General features: G+C 46.3%; 1 protein-coding gene across 1 annotated transcript in view; it reads left to right on the plus strand.

Annotated features, from left to right (window-relative positions):
- The first annotated feature begins 1,592 nt into the window (after positions 1–1,592).
- The window catches only part of TRPM3 (transient receptor potential cation channel subfamily M member 3), a 550,448-nt gene continuing 532,965 nt past the window's right edge, over positions 1,593–19,075 (plus strand). The window contains exons 1-2 of the mRNA XM_040419752.1: positions 1,593–1,651; positions 8,252–8,360. Coding sequence (XP_040275686.1) covers positions 1,593–1,651; positions 8,252–8,360 — 168 coding nt within the window. The remainder of the gene's footprint in view (positions 1,652–8,251; positions 8,361–19,075) is intronic.

Raw genomic sequence — 19,075 nt, forward strand, 5'->3', positions numbered from 1 at the left:
GTATACTGTGGGTGCTGTATATTGTGGAGTGCTATACTGCTGTACTGTATACTGTGGGGGGCTGTATACTGTATAGTTCGGGGTGCTGTATACGGTGAGGTGCTATACTGCTCTACTGTATACTGTAAGGTGTTGTATACTGTGGGGTGCTGTATACTGTGGGCTGCTATACTGATCTACTATATACTGTGGGGTACTGTATAGTGTGGGGTACTATACTGCATACTGTGTGGTGCTGTATACTATAGGGTGCTATACTGCATACTGTGGGTTGCTGTATACTATAGGGTGCTATACTGCATACTGAGGGGTGCACTGTAACACTAGGGTGAGCCGAGCCCTGGTCTCCTTCCTGCAGAGCGGTGCCCACTTCCAGACTGAGCCCAGCTGCCCAGAGCACTGATCCTGAGCCGCTGGAGTCTTCAGAACTGGAAGTATTTACAGTCATTCACTGTACTCTACCAGATGTGTGGATTTTTTGTGTGTGTGCTGTGGTGGAGGGTGTGATTGCCTGCTAAGGTGTGTGAAGGCGGGATCCAGGGGGCCCAAGTAAATTTTTGTCCACGGTCCAATCAATATTAAAGACTGCCCTGGGTAGAGTTCCTAGCAGCAACAGTACAGTATGAAACGTATTGGACAAGGCAGGAAATATGCTGTTTTATAGGGGTAGCAGTAGCCACAGCTGTGGCAGCAGCAGTCTAGCATGAAACATGTTACAGTGTTTCAATCTGTTTACCCAGATGTTCATGGGGTAAACTAATAGGGTATCTGCTGAAGAAAGGGCACAGTCCAGACAGGACTGTATCTGAGTGTTCTGGTGGTGCAGCGTGCAGATGCTGATGTAAATCATCTTGGCATGGCACTTCAAAAAATTATTCTATCATGTCCATCAAACTGAATTGGCTGCTAATAATGCTGCAGCTTTTGCTAGTTGTTGTAAAAGATACAACGGGAGGTTGGAGATTCAGCAGGGAGCGGAGAGGGGCCTCCTGGTCACACACAGGGGTGCACCACCAATGAGGCCAGGTGAGGCGATCGCCTCAGGCAGCACCAGGTAGGGGCAAGAGGGGGGGCAGCAGAAGGACCATGGGCAATGAGCGTTTTCATTGTGGCAAAAGGGGTTAGCTTAAGAAATTGTCATGGGGGGCACCATTTCAGTTTTCGCCTCAGGCAGCAGAAAGGATAGGTGCACCCCTGCACACACATAAAAGCTGTGATAAGCTGTGTACAGAGCTTATTCTGGTAATACAACAATTTTGTCTCCCTTTCGATATGAGGAAGATATACCCCCTTTTTAGTTTGATAGATGCTATGATTGATGCTAACAATACATTTGTCAGCATGTAAACAACCAGGCATGCAGCCTGCCATGCTTGCCAGAATGCCAGAGGACCTAGTTTTTTCAGGTTCCCCCCCACTGCATTGGCTGGTCATGACCAGTGTCATCATCATCATCTTTATCACCCTCATCCGGGGGTCCCCAACAGCTACAGGGCTGCAAGCAAGATGTGAAAGCTTTTCTTCTTCCACCATCCCTTGTTGCATCAGTGTTAGTGTTTGCTCTAAAATACAGTAAATATAAGAGGGATGACATGGTTGATGATGCAGTTGCCCCTACTCACAAATATGGTGGCTTCTTCGAAGGGCCTGAGTAAGAAGCATGCATGCCTGATGAACTTACTACTGAGCTAAAAAAACACATGCTCCCTTGTTGTGGTGGTCTCGTGCATGATGTAATCATTGACCACTTTATGTTGCTCATCCAGCATATGCAAGGTAGAATTCGAGTTGGAATGTAGCAGATTAAGTGGGGCAAAATCGCTGCAAATCTAGGAGGGACTTCTTAGCCACATAAGAACATTTGATATGTGCACACAGTCTCCTGGACATGGCCAGCATTTTCTGCAAGCGACAATACTTTAAAAAAAAAAGTGTTGCATCATTAAGTTTATCACATGTGTCATGCAGGGAACATGTGTTATTTCACCCAAATCCAGTGCAACCACAATGTGGAAGATTTATCAAACTGGTGTAAAGTAGAACTGGCTTAGTTGCCCATAGCAACCAATCAGAGTCCACCTTTCATTTTTCAGAGCTCCTTTGGAAAATGAAAGGTGGAATCTGATTGGTTGCTATGGGCAACTAAGCCAGTTCTACTTTACACCCATTTGATAAACCTCCCCCAATGTTTTTATGATTGTCGCTGACCACCTTGCCCAGCTGTAGTTGGAGGGGAGACATCGAGTGGAAAATTGGCTGCTTGATGTCGATTAGCAGCTGATCCACTGTGTGGTTTCTCTCACCCGGGCTCATCAGTTTTAAGGAAGCATGGCAATGCTTCAATTTACGCACATGGAAGGGGGAGGGGGAGTGGGAGCAATGATGTACCCTGTTTCTGTGGATGGGAAGATGTCCATTGAGGTGGACGTGGCAGAGGAGGCTAAGCCCTTGGTGTGGAAATCAGACCGACACAAATGTGGAGGTGTCAATAGGACCTGTCTTAGTTGCCGTGACCAACTGTGACATGTACTGCCCATAATTGCAGCTCCAGTGGTCTATGATGGCATGCACCTTAACACACAGTGACAATTCTCTATTCTCCATTAGGCTGAGACTGCAAGGCAAGGATGGCTTTTTTTTGAGAAATGATGGTGCTTAGCTATCTTCCATCAAGGCTGAGCAAATACCATCAGTTCCCTAAAGGCAGTGGAATCCTGGTACGGCTCAAGTGCACCACCAGCAACTTGGCAAAGTGGAAGTTCAGCATACACACAAGCGGATTACTGTACACGTATAGCTGTTTCCCCACACATATTCCATTATGGATGACTGATGATACAGCAGAGGAGTCTGAGTGGGAGAAGCAGTAACTGATGATCATGATTCCAGGGACACTACTGGTGGATGTGGCCTGGCTGCTAAAAAGAAGACACAGAGATGGAGGACAGTCTTGTTCCAATTGCTGCCAATTCTGTTTTCTCACTGGATCTGTTGAAGCTGCAGCATGTGCTGCAATAGAGCTGTGTTGCCTATGTTTGTGTATAGGCCCACAGCTTATTTTCATCCTGCAGATCTTGCATGCAGCAGTGATTTTGTCTGCATGCACTGTGGAGATATGCGCACAAAGCTACCAGCAGCCAAGCTTAGGTCTGACACATTTTGAGCCTGTATAAACACTATCAGTGACATCATCTGTTCCCAAGCTGACCACAAAGAAGCTTATCTGGCTTTATAGTTTTTATTGGATATTTTGGCTGTACATTGACTCTGCTTGTAGTTGCCGCTTGCCATCATGCTTCTCCTCTGATGTCACCCTGATCTGGTTTCAAGGTCATGTCCAATACATAATCATAATCCTTACCCTCCCTGCCACTTTTATCAGACTGTGATATGTCATCATGGGCTCCTTGGCCCCACTCATGATTTCCTCCTCTGTATTTGCCCTGAGTGTCACTGTCACCATGGATTCCAGTGCCTCTACAACCACCACCATGGCTACAAGTGCATTTGAATCATCAGGTCTCCCACTCTGCCTGAACTTCCTCCTCATTGCTGTTTATCACACAACTTAGAAAGAATATCTGGAGTATCTTCCATAGCACATGGGGTGTTGTTGGCTCTTCTTAGGAGGAAACAAGGTGCCCCACTGAGAAGGGGTAGTGAATACAGAGATGATGCAAATGAAAAGCTTTTCTGGGGCCTAAAGACGGAGGAGTAGGAAGAATGCTCTGAACCCTGGCGCAAAGCCATGGTGTCAGTTTCAGAGGTGACATCAACATCATTCTGCTGTGACCAAAACGAGGAGTGAGCCATCCAGTCCACAATATCATTCTCTTTGTCCTCAATATGTCACCTAACAGAAATGAGGAATAACTGTGGCCTGGTACTACTACAGGCCGGATGGCCGGTGTCGACTGTGCTACTGCTTCAGTTTGCACAGATCACCTACATTCTGACTCATGGATGATGTGGCATGGGTTTTTTATTTTGTTTACCAGACATTTAAACAAGGAGTCAAAGATTTGGTACAGTGATTATTAAATGAGGAAAATTTGCAACAAGTTTTTGGAGAAATAAAAGCTCAATTGCTTACCCTCTGCATCAAGATATACACTGCTGTTATCGATGCACCTAAATCTGTTTATTATACAGTCGCACTTATTAACTGTAAAAAAAATTGCACATTTTTGACAAAACCTCTGCACCTGTGGCAAAATATACGCTGCCGGTAGGCCGGCAGGCCTGAGTGCCGCAAGGCCGCGGCCCTGGTGACAAGTGGGGGGCGGCCGCGGCCGGCGGCAGGGCAGAGCAGGAGATGAGCGCCTCCATTGTGGAAGCGCTCATCTCCATAGTCATCTGTATAGGTACAATACTGGGCAGGCACATGATAAGGGGGGGACTACTGGGCTGGGCTGGCACATGATAAGGGGGGCTACTGGGCTGGCACATGATAAGGGGGGACTACTGGGCTGGACTGGCACATGATAAGGGGGGCTACTGGGCTGGCACATGATAAGGGGGGACTACTGGGCTGGCACCTAATAAGGGGGGACTACTGGGCTGGCACCTAATAAGGGGGGACTACTGGGCTGGCACATGATAAGGGGGGACTACTGGGCTGGCACATGATAAGAGGGGACTACTGGGCTGGCACATGATAAGGGGGGACTACTGGGCTGGCACATGATAAGGGGGTACTACTGGGCTGGCACATGATAAGGGGGGACTACTGGGCTGGCACATGATAAGGGGGGACTACTGGGCTGGCACATGATAAGGGGGGACTACTGGGCTGGCACATGATAAGGGGGGACTACTGGGCTGGCACATGATAAGGGGGCTACTGGCACATGATAAGGGGGGCTACTGGCCCATAAGGGGGGCTACTGGCACATGATAAGGGGGGCTACTGGCACATGATAAGGGGGGCTACTGGCACATGATATGGGGGGCTACTGGCACATGATATGGGAGGGCTACTGGCACATGATATGGGGGCACTCTGGCTACTGGCACATGATATGGGGGGGCTCTGGCTACTGGCACATGGTATGGGGGGCTCTGGCTACTGGCACATGATGGTGGGGGGGCTCTTATTACTAGCACATGATTGGGGGCATCTATGGGGGCACATCTTACTGCAGATTATTGGGGGGCACTATAGGGGCATCTACTGAGGCTAAAAAGAAGGGGTATTTTATATGGGGGCTCTGTATAGGGGCATTTTATAGTGGGACACATTATGGTGGGTACTATGGGGAAGGGGGGGGGGCACTATGGGGGTCATCTATGGGGGCACTGAGAAGGGGTATTTTATATTGGCACATTATGGGAACATTAGCTCAACTGGGGGCATTACAAAGGGGTATGTTTTGCATATTATAAGGAGAATTATTTCTACTGGGGGGGGAGGGCATTATAGTGAGCTTTATTACTCCCCCATGGTATGACCCCCTAGTAGCAGCACCAGCCTCTCCCTGCTCTGCTATCCCTCTGCTCCTTCTCCAAATCCTTATTATGAAATCTTTCTCATTAGGATAAAACACAACATCAGTTGCGCCGAGCCCCCGGCCAAAGTGTTGAAGTGGTGTCCGAGATCCCCAAGGGCCAAGTCAAGTAATTGTAAGTTTTTATGGGGGTTCTACAAAAGAGCTATCGTGGGGCAAAGTTCATATTCGTGTTTACACACGTGTTTTAAAATGAATGCTTTCTCCTATTATAAACAAGTAAATAATGACGCAAAGCTGTGGGGCTGGTGTGCAACTTTTTCCAGGGCTGGTTTTTATCCCCAGTCCGGCCCTGGCTGCTGGTGATGCTGGAATATATGCCAATATCCTCCCTCCTGTTTGGCTGTCAGACTGAGTGAAAAGCATGCAAAGCATTGTGAGCAAGCCCACCAGCCAGGGCCCCATCTAGGGTCATGTGATCCTCCGTCTTCATGTCCCCCTCCATGTTTCCCTCACTAGTGTGCTGAATTTCAAATGTTATATGACAGGCGCTGTTTTGCGTGATTCGTTTTTTTTAAAAGCCCCTGCTAAGGACATGGATGCAACTAAATTCAAAGACAGGGAAGGAGGCACAATACACTGTCTGGGGGGGGGGGGCACTGCATTTACCCCTCCCCCAAATCCACCCATAGAGAGATAGATATGAGACAGATAGATAGATAGATAGATAGATAGATAGATAGATAGATAGATAGTGTGGGGTTTCGCTCTGGTAGATAGGGTAAGTGGGCGCAGTACAGAGGCAAAATACAAGTTCTTAACTCAAAGCGTCAGTGTTTATTCACAGGGGCAACTGCACAAAACAGCACGTAACTTTGCAGTCCTGGTGGTAATTCACACACAATGGAAAGTTCATATAACACAAGTCATCTTACTGGCAGTTCTGCCTCCAGTAGTCCACAGCAGGCTTTAGGGGGCCTGTTTCCCCAGTATGCGGCTCTCAGCCCTCCAGCACTGCACAAAGCCTCAGATCCCCAAAACAGAGACATCTCTGCTGAGCCCAGCTGCCTATTTAAGGACAGCCAGGTGCTGCCAAAACCCATACCGGCACTTAAACTCCGGTCCGGTATTTGACCTCACCAGGCTGGAAACAAGCCCAGCCGCACATGCTGGGAGGAAAATACCTGCCTTGCCAGACACAACTCCTGACTGTGTCACAATAGATAGATCGATAGATATGAGATAGATAGATAGATAGATATGAGATAGATAGATAGATAGATAGATAGATAGATAGATAGATAATTAGATAGATGGATAGATAGATAGATAGATAGATAGATAGATAGATAGATAGATAAATAGATAGATAATTAGATAGATGGATAGATATGAGATAGATAGATAGATAGATAGATATGAGATAGGTAGATAGATAAATAGATAGATAGAAGATACAATAGATAGATATATAGATAGGTGGATACATAGATACTGTATCAGTTAACTAGATAGAAGGTAGATGGGTCACAAATGTAGATTAATTAAAAGGTAGATAGAAAAAAAGATAAGCAGATAGAGATAGATTAGCTTGATAGATAGATAGATTGATCTATGCATTGGTCACATGGTAGATTGATAGGTGGATAGATAAAACAGACAAAGGATAGATAAGGGTACTTTTCACACTAGCGTTTTTCTTTTCCGGCATAGAGTTCCGTCCTAGGAGCTCAATACCGGAAAAGAACTGATCAGTTTTATCCCCATGCATTCTGAACAGAAAGCAATCCGTTCAGGATGCGTCAGGACGTCTTCAGTTCAGTCTTTTTGACTGTTCAGGACGGAAATAATAACGTAGCATGCTGCGGTTTTATCTCCGTCCAAAAAAACTGAACACTTGCCTGAATGCCGGATCCAGCATTTTTTTCCATAGGAATGTATTAGTGCCGGATCCGGCATTTAAAATACCGCAATGCCGGATGCGTCCTTCTGGTCTGCGCATGTGCAGACCGAAAAAAAATGTGAAAAAAATAAATGCCGGATCCGTTTTTCCGGATGACACCGGAAAGACGGATCCGGTATTTCAATGCATTTGTAAGGCGGATCAGGATACGTTTTGACGGATCCAGCAGGCAGTTCCGGCGACGGAACTGCTTGCCGGATCACTCTGCTGCAAGTGTGAAAGTAGCCTAAAACAGTCTGTTCTCTACATCTACATTCGCTCTAATTCGTGTAAATAGATACTTTTCATTTACTTAATGAGATGCGTAACATAACCCAGTTAAAAACGAGATGGATCCTATCCACTGCATGCTGCGAAAGAAGTGGAGATATGACAACAAATAAAGAGCAATCCAGGGAGTGGGATACAGTCAGAATAAATGGCGTGTGTGTAAAGTGAAAGAAACAGCATGTGTAACTAGAAACAGTGGAGGAGAGGAGGAGGGGGTGAAGGAGAGACACACAAGGCTGAGAGAGGTAGATTCCTTTTTTATGCTGGCTACCCCTTTCCTTTAAAACAGTGCAACCCTCCCCTGAGCAGCAGGCTGATTGCTTCCATTCTGCCACATTTGGTATGCATGAGCATTGCTGCTTCAAGAAAGGAGGTTGATTTTTTTTTTTTAAAGAAGGATCAGGAGCTAAAAGAAAATCCACTTTTCCAGCCTTCCAAGTTCCCGGGAGCATCAGCTGCACAGAATTGCTACAAAGCTGGTGTGGACATGTTGATGAGCAAGGGATGTCAGATTTGCAAGGACTCTTTTGTTCTTTAGATAGCTCTCAAGATTTGATGTTCAATTTCCCAGTGGAATATTACAAAGGGTCATGAGTCAAACTGATGCTCCTCGGCCTCTAAACTGGACCATTCGGAAGCTTTGCCATGCTGCCTTTCTCCCTTCTGTCAGACTTCTAAAGGTATGGAAGCACAAGGATGGCATGTCATTGGGGACGATTGATGTTTTGCCATAGAACAGCTTTTGTACTCTGTCTAGTGGTAACTTTGTCGATCTGCATTTCCATGATAGAGAGCTGTGTGTGTGTGGGCATGTAGCAGATGATTTGCTGTTATGCCAGTTTTGGGGCATTTGCTAGCAGGGTTAAAATTGGCATAAAAGGCAGAGCAATGATCTTCTGTTCCAATTGTATAGATTCTCACCCTTAGATTTCCGAGGCTTCAGCGAAATGTCTCGTAAACCATAAGTACATATTTTCTGTATTTGCCTGGGGATGGTTATCACAGAACGATAGTTCCTGGATGCATCTGCAGTGAACAAAAGACTGTCACAGTTGATATAAAGCCTATTACCTAGGTCACTCCATAACCTGGAAGACCAACTAGCTTGAGATGTGCACGGTTTCCTTCTAGCATTGTGACCATTTGTGTCAAGAAAGGAACATAAATATTATAATCTCACTTTGTTACATAGAGATCAAGCAATAAAAGTCAACTCTGATACGTTTCAATTTATCTCCGCTTTTCACGAAACCTCTCTGAAACCAATAATCCTGTGATGTAATGCATCTTACTGTCAAGTCACTTCCCTCTCAAATAAATACTGTTCTGCTCGCCGCAAACTTGCATGTCATTAAATATTTAACCGTACTAAAAAATGGAAATCTACTTTGAAAAGAAAAACAAATGCAAAATGTAAAAGTTAGGAATATTTGAGCCTTGGCTGACAATGCAGCATACCGCAATACCAGGACTCATAAGCACTGCTCGTTTTTTTTTCTTACTATATTATGTAATCATAGCATCTGCCTAGAATCCGACACTGGTGTACGGTATAGAAGCTTTCTGGTGGAGCGCTATATGTTGATGGTCATTCCAGCTGTATAGGAATGTGCATCACTTGAATCAAGGGCCAGTCTATTCATGAGATTCTTTCTGATAAGCCATGGATCTATAGAACAGCAGCCAGACAAACTAGAGGATGCCAGGTCTCTGACAGATGTCGGCACAGTAATGACAAGCGGCTATTCCAGGGGACGCATGATCACGGAGAGGAATTAGGAGTGGGGGAAACCATGACGTGCAAGCTTATGTACGGTAGTAATGACATGCATACTGCTCCTTGGAATAAATATCTGCTTTCTAACGAAGGGGAAACACTTGTCAAAACCCGGCATTGAATAAAGATGTCATTATTTATTGTGATGCCATCTGTTGGAATATGGTGTGCTCAACTGCTCGGATTTCATACTTTGTGTCACAGGAGTGCAATCTCTTTTCATATTGAGTGATCATCCCACAACCAGTACTGGCCTCAGTCTACGAAAACCATGTCTGGACCTTCCGACGCCTGGTATGCAAAAGAAGACACCATTGCAACCACAATGAAGCAAAAAAACAGTACCTTTGCATGGCATTGCATATAGCACGTCAAAGGGCCTGGACATGCTTTTCTCCATTCGTGGTGGGCGATACTATACAGTTTGCTCACAACAGATTCTCTTTCATAAATTACATGGGCACAACAGTCAGCCGTCAGTATAATGTGGTCAGGAAACGTTATCAAAATTGTACAAAATGAGGGCGCACGTGTTACTTGAAGGGGTTGTGCAGGTTTATAAAAATGTCATTTAGGTGTGTAAACCTCGTCTAGTCTCCTAAAGAACATAGTAGTGTACCTGCCAACTTTTCCTGAGTCTTCCCTTCAATCTCCATGCTTCTGCTGCACCCCATTGTTTACAACTCAAACTTCCAGGTTGTGGGCGTAGATAAGCTGCAGCCACAAGACTTCCCATAGTGCTGAGCCCTGCAAGATCAGCCAGAAATATAAAAGCCTACTACACCCTTCCCTGGGCCATAAACCCTGCCCACTACACCCTCCATCATCCCCTTAATGACTCCACCTAATGTTTTTTCCCACACTGCTTCAATGTGACAAGCAGTGGACTCCACCCACTACACCCTCCATCATCCCCTTACTGACTCCTCCCACACTGCTTCAATGTGACAAGCAGTGGACTCCACCCACTACACCCTACATCATCCCCTTACTGACTCCTCCCACACTGCTTCAATGTGACAAGCAGTGGACTCCACCCACTACACCCTCCATCATCCCCTTACTGACTCCTCCCACACTGCTTCAATGTGACAAGCAGTGGACTCCACCCACTACACCCTACATCATCCCCTTACTGACTCCTCCCACACTGCTTCAATGTGACAAGCAGTGGACTCTACCCACTACACCCTACATCATCCCCTTACTAACTCCTCCCACACTGCTTCAATGTGACAAGCAGTGGACTCCACCCACTACACCCTACATCATCCCCTTACTGACTCCTCCCACACTGCTTCAATGTGACAAGCAGTGGACTCCACCCACTACACCCTACATCATCCCCTTACTGACTCCTCCCACACTGCTTTAATGTGACAAGCAGTGGACTCCACCCACTACACCCTACATCATCTGCAGCGTACTCAAGTTAGGGTTAATAGTGTTCCTGGGTGTTGTAGTGCAATCATGACACTAACCTGAGACGGCTGACTCTCTGCAAGGGCAGGGGATGATAGGAAATGTTCGTGACGCCAGTGCCAATTAAACGGTGGCACGCCGTTTGCTGATAGCAGGAATAACTGAGGAACCACGTGATGTTAAAGCAGAACTCAAACTTTAGTAGTCATCATATAGGGACATTAACGGAAACGCAGTTCCTTTGCAGACAGTTGATTTTCAATACAGTTGATGCAGGCAATATATGTATAGCAAGGTGACTTCAGAGTGTTAAACACAGGACTTGCAGTACAGGCGGCTTGCACTCTATTCCTGACTGATCCTGGAACATAGAAAATCTTCTCCAAGGCCCAATACCCTAGCTCTGGCGTATATCCTTGGTTTTATCTTTATCAAGTACCTCCTCTGTTGTCTTGAGTACCTCTTGCTTTTCTGAGCTTTGCCTCTGTCTCTCTCTCAGCTTCCTCAGACTCTAGAAACTTCTGAACTCCCAGGCTGTTTAACAGTGGTCTTCCTGCTTCTGCATATATAAATTCAGGAGGGGAACCTTCTCCTTGGATCTGGAACCCGGTTACAGGGACTGCAATACCCTCTCCTGGTCCGCAGGCTTCAGGCCTGGACTGGACTCTGACATGGTCTAGTCTCCAACTCCAGACTCCAACTACAACTCTAGACTCCCACTTTAGACTCTAGACTGACTTTCCTTTCCCTGACTGGGCCTTATATAAACTAGGGCTCCCTAGCTCCCTCTAGTGACTAAGAGCTGAAATGACACCCCTAGCAGGCCTGTACATGCAAGTTTCACAGTAACAGGGAAATACATAGCATTACATTTTATAAAGATGACTTATACCAACTTCCCCATAAATAAGGGGGGACGACAGCACACAAGTGACCCTTCTGTAGTGACGGGCATTACAGTCCCCGTACACTACATACCCCACTGCTTTAAGCTGAGTACGACCTCGTACTCGATCAGGGCTCGCCCAACTGGAATCTCTACCTGAAACAGAAAAAGAGACATGCAGGCATACATATATGTAATTCATCTGCATTTACATTCATATCAGGTCCAATTGGCAAAGGTGAAGGGTGGTGACAAGGGGCGTCGTTCTCTTCTTCTCAGGATAGTGAATGGAACTGGGGCGCTGACCTGGCACAGCGTAACATTATAACCAGGATAGTCCATGACAATGAATAAGTCCATAATAGAACAGCAAAATAGATAAAACAGTATAAAAGTTCTTGGAGGCTCAAAGAACAAACATGAGTCCGTACCCAGGTTATTTTCCTATTAAATCACAGAGGCTCTCGTGCGGTGGAGTCCATCTCTGGGCACATTTCCTTTTAAAAGAGCAAAAATCTCAGAGGCTCAGGTTCTTTTGAGTCTGTCTCCGGGCACGGTTCCTTAGTATCAAGTTGCACAATAAAATTGTATAATATACAACAAGTGCTGTAATACCCCTGATCAACCTGAAAAGGGGGGTAAGGGTAAAAGGTGCAACAACGGAACAGGCACAACGTGGTGGAAAATAGCAAAAGCAGGCAGGAGATCCTGGAAACAAACTTGGCTTTGTTGACCTTGTAATTTCAGTGGTTAACACCTACCACTGAGCCGTGGATAAACTGGCAGCAGCAACAAACGACCAGGAAACATAGGACTCCTGTCCTGGAAGGGTTAATAACATCATTCTTTGGTGAAATAAATCAAAGGCCTAGCAGGCTGATTCACAGTGGCATGTCATAATCACTTGGCTCTGCTGGCAAATACGGCCTGTAGTAGTCCTCTACAGGAGGATGTGCCCACATAACGGTGTCAGGGGGCAGCTGCAAGGTAAAGGGGCCCCTAATAGGTATTGGCCCCATGGACCTAGAGGTAAACCCTTGGGTGGACCGTACTGGTCCCGGCATGATAATTGTGGGATGTAAGGCATTTGGTACCGCCGCCGCAAGCGGTCCGGTGGGCTCGGTGCAGCAACTCACAGGAATAACGGGTCTTCCTTGGGGCCTTGACGGAGCAACATTAGCAGACGGTGGTTTACGGGTGGTGACAGGCACCCTTACCTCGTCCTTCTTTGGCGGCGTCCGGATCTTGGCGGTCGCGATCTTGCGCAGCTCCCGCAACTTCTCCTCCAGCCGGACAATCTGTTCACCGATGCTCTCCGTGTCAGAGTCTCTGTCATCTGCTGGCGCCGCCGGCGCAGGTACAGTCAACGATGCCTCTGCAGGTTCTGGTGGCGCATCGGGTCTCCGACCCTTCCGGATGTTCTCAAAGGTAGCGCGAAGTCCTTTTAAGTTCTCCAGGTCCTGTATGGTCTTCTCCCGACGAGGCAGCTCGGGGGAAGGATAAGGGCTCACCCATTTTTCCAACACGGTTGGCTGCCAGAAGACATTAGGCCCAATGAAGGAGCTCCGCTCCTGGAAGGCGTGATGGGCCGGCTCTGGAGAGCGTTCCGGTTCCCGCTCGCAGCCAGAGTAGTCTTCTTCTGCCTCCCAGTCCTCAGGTTCTCGCTTGGGACGGGTCACGGCAGTTGCATAAGGGCCTCTCAGGCTCTCGGCAGGGGTGAACTCCACTTCCTCTCCCTCGCGGAGGCTGTGCTGATAGGAAGGGAGGTAGTCTCTCTTGACAGATCTTCTGTTAACATATAAGTCTCTGCCAGTTAGATAATCTTGGATGAACCCGTAGCCACGGGCTTTGTCAAAGGACACCACCAACCCCTTTCTCCTTTCCAGGCGGGGTTGGGTGTCGGTGTGTCGTTCATGGATAGTCTTGGTCAATTCCTCATAATAGATTTTAGTCTTTGTATTCCGCTTTATAGCGGCCTCCCGGATCTCTGCCATTAGTGAAGACCACTTGAAAGAGGGCTGAAAGAAGTCTCTCCAGGAGCCATAGCAGGGCTCTGGTTCTTTCTCCCGTGGCGGGCAGGCGGGTTTCTCCGGTCCCGGAGAGTAGGCCGGTGGAGCCTCCTCTGGCTCTACACCAATATCAGTCCTCTCTGGTATTTCAGGCGCGGACGTTGCAGCAAAGCTCTGTTCACTCTCCAACATGCTCCATCCTTCTCTGGAGAGCGATAGGGTCGCGTCAATTAAATCAGCCAGCTCCTCCCATTGCACTGGGAGGCCGCCCCCCAGGTATTCCAGTATATGGAAGGCGGAGTCCATGCTGGCCGACATGCAAATGTCCAGATAAGCAGTGGCGCCTGACCTTGAACTCCTTCCCGCTATTTCCTCAGAAAGGCGCCAATTTTTCCCGCCTTTTCGGGATGAAGATGACGCAGCAGCTATTTCAGTAGCCTCAGCGGCCATCTTTGGGGAGAAACGCTGTCTATTCACTGACAGCAAGCAGGATGATAAAAAGTCCACAAAACCACACTCCGATGTGGCGATTTTCTTCCTCTTGATAGCGCAACACTGCACAGCGCTTTTTGGAGGTTTTTGGTACACTTTTGGTATGATTTTCAGTCCACAAAGTCCACTTTAATAAAACCGGCAATTTGTCACTTTGGTCACAGGGCAACTGTATAAGGCACAAAGTTCACGCTTCTTGCACTAGAAAGCGTGCGTATCCTGTTCGTGACGCCAAAAGAGAGGTGCAGCGTACTCAAGTTAGGGTTAATAGTGTTCCTGGGTGTTGTAGTGCAATCATGACACTAACCTGAGACGGCTGACTCTCTGCAAGGGCAGGGGATGATAGGAAATGTTCGTGACGCCAGTGCCAATTAAACGGTGGCACGCCGTTTGCTGATAGCAGGAATAACTGAGGAACCACGTGATGTTAAAGCAGAACTCAAACTTTAGTAGTCATCATATAGGGACATTAACGGAAACGCAGTTCCTTTGCAGACAGTTGATTTTCAATACAGTTGATGCAGGCAATATATGTATAGCAAGGTGACTTCAGAGTGTTAAACACAGGACTTGCAGTACAGGCGGCTTGCACTCTATTCCTGACTGATCCTGCAACATAGAAAATCTTCTCCAAGGCCCAATACCCTAGCTCTGGCGTATATCCTTGGTTTTATCTTTATCAAGTACCTCCTCTGTTGTCTTGAGTACCTCTTGCTTTTCTGAGCTTTGCCTCTGTCTCTCTCTCAGCTTCCTCAGACTCTAGCTGACTTCTTATTTTCTCTTTTGCACATAAATGGTTAAACTATTCCTTAGTGAAAATGACCAGTCCAGTCCACACCATGAGGGCCCCCCTGAGCAAAGATTAATAAATGTGGCAAGTGGTGGCCCCAGGCCAGGCCACAGTTCAGCAGACAGAGAGAACCCAAACCCTTTGTCTCCTATCTCTATAATAATCCCCCACTAATGGGGTTATTTAAATTACTGGTGGATTATTAGAGAGAAGAGAGACAAAGGAGTTCTCTCTGTCTGCTGAACTGTGGCCTGGGGCCACCACCACCTGCCACATTTACTAATCTTTGCTCAGGGGGGCCCTCATGGTGTGGACTGGACTGGTCATTTTCACTAAGGAATAGTTTAACCATTTATGTGCAAAAGAGAAAATAAGAAGTCAGCTCCAATCAGATATATGCACATAGACCAAGACTCTGGGTCTATGCAGATATCTGATTGGAGCTGACTTAGTGACCTCTTTTTTTCTCTTTTGAACATAAACGGTTAAACTATATTCCTTAGAAAAAAATGACAAGTCCACACCATGAGGGCCCCCCCTGAGCAAAGGGTGACACCAGCCATAGCAACGCCACTGCCTCTATCTGTAAGTCGCTGGAGTGCACGGCAGGCTCGCTTTTCTGAAGGAAGTGGAACTCTGAACTGTCTGAACTCTGAACGGCTGTACAGTCGGTAGTGGCATGTGACACATGTGGCAATAATAATGTGTCACCCGTGTCATGTCATGTGTGATGTGCATCCCAATTATGCCATACATACGTGTGCAGATACTGGTCCTGTACTCCTGTGAGGCTGCAAGGCAGGGGTGTGGACCAATCATGAGACTGCATGTGGAGGGCGTGATTGCATGCTAGGGTGTGGGAAGGCGGGATCCAGGGGGCCCAAGGAAATCCTTGCCCAGGGTCCAATCAATATTAAAGACGGCCCTGGGTCTGACATCATGTTCATTTGTTAGGGGATTCTGATGGAGGGCATCATCAGAATCTGAGACACCGGTCTTAATAAATGACCCCCTATATACTTTGTCAAGGTAATTTTCACACCTTTAGGGACCCTAAAGGGACCTACCAGCTCTCTCTCCAAAATTCCAGCCCAAAACATGACTCCACCACCTTCTTGCTGATGTCAAGCCTTGTTGGGATATGGTCACCATCCACCAACCATCTGCTACTCCATCCATCTGGACCATCCAGGGTTGCACGGCACTTATCAGTAAAACAAGACTGTTTGAAAATTAGTCTTCATGTATGTCTGGGCCCACTGCATCTGTTTCTGTGGCAACTGTGGCACTGGTTGGGGTGGCTGAATAGTAGGTTTATGTACAATTGCAAGCCTCTGGAGGATCCTGCACCTTGAGGTTTGTGGGACTCCAGAGGTACCAGCAGCTTCAAATACCTGTTTGTGCTCTGAATCAATCACAAATCTCTTCACAGTACGATGATCAGGCCTAAAGGGGTTGTCTGGGTTCAGATAAGAACCTGGACATAACCCCTTCTTTACCCAGGTAGCCCCTCTGAGTTGAGCATCGGGGCCTCAGAGGGGCTACCTGGCTGAAGAAGGGGCTATGCCAGAACCTGGACAACCCCTTTAAGTTTTCGTGAAATATCTATTGTTTTCAAACCTTGTCCAAGGCATTGCACTATTTGACGCTTTTCAGCAGCAGAGAGATTCTTTTTCTTTCCCATATTGCTTGAAACCTCTGGCCTGCTTAATAATGTGGAACAACCTTCTTAAGTAGTTTTCCTTTAACTGGGCTCACCTGGCAAACTAATTATTACTTACAGGTGTTTGAGATTGATTCAGTGATCCAAGGAGCCCTGAGACATAATACCATACATTAGTTTAATGGAAAAAAAATAAATAAAATTTTTAGGACACTTAAATCCACTTCAACCCGTTTATATGTTCCTTTATATTGTATGGTTTTACGTTTGTTGCTCTCTTTGGGACAATCATTATTACTGTAGTGTGCGGGGAAGTGTGTAAAATTCACAAAAGCTGAGAACTACTGACCCGCAGAATAAGAAACACATTTTGTTGACAGCTTAAAGCTGCTTATGAATAATGAATTGGGCAAAGTGACTTAGTGCGCTGTAAATAGCATTGTGTGTGATCCAAATCAATCTCAGTAAGATTATGGCCAAAATGCGTTCTGGCCCAGTTTAGGCGCTAAGATGTCCAAGGCCAGATTTCCCAGTAGGAGTAATAAGCACAAATCTAAAACTCTTCAGTGTCCTAGTAAACAAAGTCATCATAAGCACAATATAAATCCCAAATATTTAATATGTAGAGGATACGGTCAGCACTGCTCTAGGTGTGGGATTTAATTTGGTGCTGCACTGATCGAATGCGAGTAGTGGTGGTGCTCAGTATAAAAAACAAGTAGAATTTGCAACAAAGGAGAGAAAAGAAAAAAGAATGCCGTCCTCACCAAAAAATACTGTTTGCAGCTTTATTCACATAAAAAGATCAGCGTCATGCGGGCAAAACACAGCTAGAAGGCAACAGCCGTTTTGTGCTTGTTGCGCTTTTTCAAGCCATCAAGCTTGAAAAAGCGCAACAAGCGCGAAACGGCTTTTGCCTTCTAGCTGTGTTTTGCCTGCATGGCGCTGACCTTTTTATGTAAATAAAGCTGCAAAGAGTATTTTTTGGTGAGTGCCGCATTCTTTTCTCTTTTCTCTCCTTTGTTGTAAATCCCAAATATATCAGTTAATTGCTACTTCGCTGGGAACAAATGTAATATGGTAATGTATGAGGTTTATTAGAGTAACATTAAATTATGTCACTTGGTTGCCAAAGTTGTAATTCCTGGGCATCAATACTGAATCTCTAACAGAGCCTCCTACCTACCATGTGCCATTTATAATACTGGTGCCTTCTTCTGTGGCATAGGGGTCTTTGAGCCCCCTGATGTACATTGGCTAGGAGCGACTCCCTCTGCATCTACTTTAGCTGGGTCCCTATTTGTAGCATATACACTCACCTAAAGAACTATTAGGAACACCATACTAATACGGTGTTGGACCCCCTTTTGCCTTCAGAACTGCCTTAATTCTACATGGCATTGATTCAACAAGGTGCTGATAGCATTCTTTAGAAATGTTGGCCCATATTGATAGGATAGCATCTTGCAGTTGATGGAGATTTGAGGGATGCACATCCAGGGCACGAAGCTCCCGTTCCACCACATCCCAAAGATGCTCTATTGGGTTGAGATCTGGTGACTGTTGGGGCCATTTTAGTACAGTGAACTCATTGTCATGTTCAAGAAACCAATTTGAAATGATTCGAGCTTTGTGACATGGTGCATTATCATGCTGGAAGTAGCCATCAGAGGATGGATACATGTTCTCATTCTGTTTACGCCAAATTTGGACTCTACCTTTGAATGTCTCAACAGAAATCGAGACTCATCAGACCAGGCAACATTTTTCCAGTCTTCAACAGTCCAATTTTGGTGAGCTCGTGCAAATTGTAGCCTCTTTTTCCTCTTTGTAGTGGAGATGAGTGGTACCCAGTGGGGTCTTCTGCTGTTGTAGCCCATCCGCCTCAAGGTTGTGCGTGTTGTGGCTTCACAAATGCTTTGCTGCTTACCTCGGTTGTAACGAGTGGTTATTTCAGTCAACGTTGCTCTTCTATCAGCTTGAATCAGTCGGCCCATTCTCCTCTGACCTCTAGCATCCACAAGGAATTTTTGCCCACCGGACTGCCGCATACTGGATGTTTTTCCCTTTTCACACCATTCTTTGTAAACCCTAGAAATGGTTGTGCGTGAAAATCCCAGTAACTGAGCAGATTGTGAAATACTCAGACCGGCCGTCTGGCACCAACAACCATACCACGCTCAAAATTGCTTAAATCACCTTTCTTTCCCATTCTGACATTCAGTTTGGAGTTCAGGAGATTGTCTTGACCAGGACCACCCCCCTAAATGCATTGAAGCAACTGCCATGTGATTGGTTGACTATATAATTGCATTAATGAGAAATAGAACAGGTGTTCCTAATAATTCTTTAGGTG

This window comes from Bufo bufo, chromosome 2, assembly GCF_905171765.1.
Source record: "Bufo bufo chromosome 2, aBufBuf1.1, whole genome shotgun sequence".
In the NCBI taxonomy this organism is placed as follows: Eukaryota; Metazoa; Chordata; class Amphibia; order Anura; family Bufonidae; genus Bufo; species Bufo bufo.